This window comes from Camellia sinensis, chromosome 8 (assembly GCF_055761805.1).
Source record: "Camellia sinensis isolate YWXY chromosome 8, ASM5576180v1, whole genome shotgun sequence".
Classification (NCBI taxonomy): Eukaryota; Viridiplantae; Streptophyta; class Magnoliopsida; order Ericales; family Theaceae; genus Camellia; species Camellia sinensis.
This window is the reverse complement of record NC_138968.1, coordinates 197,096,014-197,098,691: the sequence shown is the minus strand read 5'-3', so window position 1 is coordinate 197,098,691 and position 2,678 is coordinate 197,096,014. Positions and strand designations below refer to the sequence as shown.

The following is a 2,678-nucleotide window of genomic DNA, read 5'->3' as shown; positions in this document are numbered from 1 at the left end:
TTCAAGAATAAAAGTTGTAAAGTATTAAAAAGAAAGTGAAGCATCATTAGCATTAAAGAACACAAATAATGAAAATACCCAACCCACCAATACAAAATGACAAACACCCCTCTAGAAGATGGTGGTTAACACTTCAAATGGAATATATTAAATGATGAAATGCTCCACATAGCAATTGTTGCCCCCTAAAAGAGGATTTGGTTATAGAATCTTATCTTAAATAATATAAAATAAAATAAACAAGAGATTATACATATAAAGAAATCTAAATCTAAATCTATATATATTAGTAACCCAACTAGCAGTATAAAAATAAAGCATTCATTCACATTCAACTCCCCAAGAAAAACCTGACTGTGTGTAGGTCGATGGAAGAAGCCAAGATGGTGTTGGGTTTGGGTTGGGAGAGAGGCTAGTTTGAGGTGCATGCAATTGCAACGTGCTGATTCACAATGTACATGCAAAATTAGGGTTAGGGTTTTTTAGATATGAGAGCAAAGATTGGACTTATTATTAGATATAGATATAGATATAGATATAGTGATAGATATATGTAAAGAAAGATTATACATTATTAGCTAGCGCCATGAAGAAACTGAGAAGAGAAGTTGATTCTGCCAACCTAAGAAGAAAGAATCATTGAGAGTGTGAAGTTGGTAACCCTCTGAAGGATAATGGAGCCTCAATAGAAGCTTGGCTTGCGAGAGAGCGAAAGGGCTAAGTGCGACATTGTTAAACCCTGAGCTTCTCAACATCACTTCCCAAGATCGAAACCTCTCGTGTCGCTGTCTCCGGCGATCTCCCTCGGCCGCTACGATATCCTCGATTTCTCTCCCGAACCAAACCCGCTCCACCACCAGCCTCTCGCGGCTGTTGGGCGGCAGGGTCGCCTCCAGAGAATCGAACAGGGCGGTGTAGTGGTCCACCGCCTCGATGAAGCGGTTCATGAAGAGCGGGTGGTTGTGATTGGCTTCTTTTTCCGCGACCGTCACGACTCGGGGATTCATGGCTTTTATTCGCTGGAGAAAGAGGCGAAGCTTGTCGCGGTCCTTGAGGAGGCGGTGGAGATAGAGGACGCAGTTCACTGCTAGGGTTTCGTCGGGGAGGAGGAGGACTGCGGCGGCGACGGAGGTGGGGTCGTCGGTGTTGAAGAGGAGGAGAGGGTGGAATTGGAACCGGAGGCCGAGGGAGTGAGCGAATTTCGCGAGGCGGTCTCCGGTTCTCCGAAGCATTTCCAAATCCTGTCCGGTTCCGGTGATTCGAAGCGATGGCAGAGGGAATCGCTCTGCGATCGCTTGCATCAACGGAGGCCACTGAACTCCGTGCATTATATCGAAATCAAGAATGTGTATTGCTGCTTGTCCATCAATGGCTTCTAAAATCGCTTGATTTGCAGTTAAATGACTGAATCTGATAAATGGAGTTACTTGGTTGAGAGTTAAATATGAGGACTGAACAACCGCTTCGTCGGACTCCGAATCAGGTACATTAACAGCACTGCTACTAGCTGTAGCTGCTGTAGTGGCCGTGGCGGTGTAGCGACTGAGGCGGAGGGAGAGTGATTTGGTGAATTGGTGGACTAATCGTTCAGTGGAATCACCGAAAGGGGAAGAGTTGGCTGATAAAATGGTGATGAGGCGGTGAGCGGCGGCGAGATCTGACCCTGAGATTAGCTCGGCGCAGCTTATGAGTAATTGGCGCATGTGTATTGCTGGGGAGGTGAAGCCCTGTGGCGGAATCTGCTGGTGCTGGGGGAATAAGTGCGCATCTGATGGAGTTGGAGTTGGGTGGTCTTCTTCCTCACGGGAAGAAGAACCAAATGACCCCAACATCTCTTTCTCACTTACCAAATGGAAACCCTAAAGAGAGAAAGGGACAGTATATGTATATGTATATGTAAAATGAGAATGAAGGAGAGAGAGGGAGCAGTGTGAAAATGAATATATAGAGAGAGGAAGATGGGGAAGAAGAGAGGAGTGGGGCAAGTTGTGCATTGGTTTTGAGCTTTTTACATTTAGAAACAAGTAATTAATGCAAACATATGATATGATGATGATGATTCAGGAGGGGGGGTACTAGTAGTATCTAATCTAGGGCAGAACATTATCTCTGCAAGAGTGAGAGACAGGGAAAGGAAGGGAATGGAATGGAAGAGAAGAGCTTACTCACTCACTCACACTGATACTAGTAGTTTGTAACAGCAACAGTATTCCCCCCCCTTTCTCTACAAATACAACCCTCCTCTGTAAATAAGAAACATACATGTATACATATACTTGTACATACATATAGACTTCCCTCCCACACCACATACATATACATATACATACATATATATATATATGTGTGTTTGAGAGAGATTTGCAACAGGCTTTGCAAACCAGTAGTGAAGGGGTTTGAGAGGCAGAAATGTAACTAAGTGTCACTGGTTAATAAAATATTATGAATGAAATTAAATATACATTTTTTATATTGCACTAATTTAATCATGTAATCACTGTCATAATATAATTTTTTTTCATTGGAATTTTTATTTGAGGGTGTTTGTAGTTTCGTAAAGACTAATTAGAAGGTACATATAATTTTTAAATTTTACATATATCAAATAATTATTAGGTCTTGTTAAAGTGTCCTTAAAAAAAGCATTAACTCACCTTTTCAAATTTAGGGTTGTTATG

The 2,678-nt window shown here is 42.2% G+C and overlaps 1 protein-coding gene across 1 annotated transcript; it reads right to left on the bottom strand.

Annotated features, from left to right (window-relative positions):
• Positions 1-320: 320 nt before the first annotated feature.
• LAS (GRAS family transcription factor) lies at positions 321-2,127 on the bottom strand. Its single transcript, XM_028225441.2, has one exon. The coding sequence runs from the start codon at positions 1,830-1,832 to the stop codon at positions 579-581; it is 1,254 nt and encodes a 417-aa protein (XP_028081242.2). The 5' UTR covers positions 1,833-2,127; the 3' UTR covers positions 321-578.
• Positions 2,128-2,678: the final 551 nt, after the last annotated feature.

Coding starts and splice junctions, on each gene's coding strand:
- LAS (XM_028225441.2), bottom strand. CDS start 1,832: ATGTTGGGGTCATTTGGTTCTTCTTCCCGTGAGGAAGAAGACCACCCA.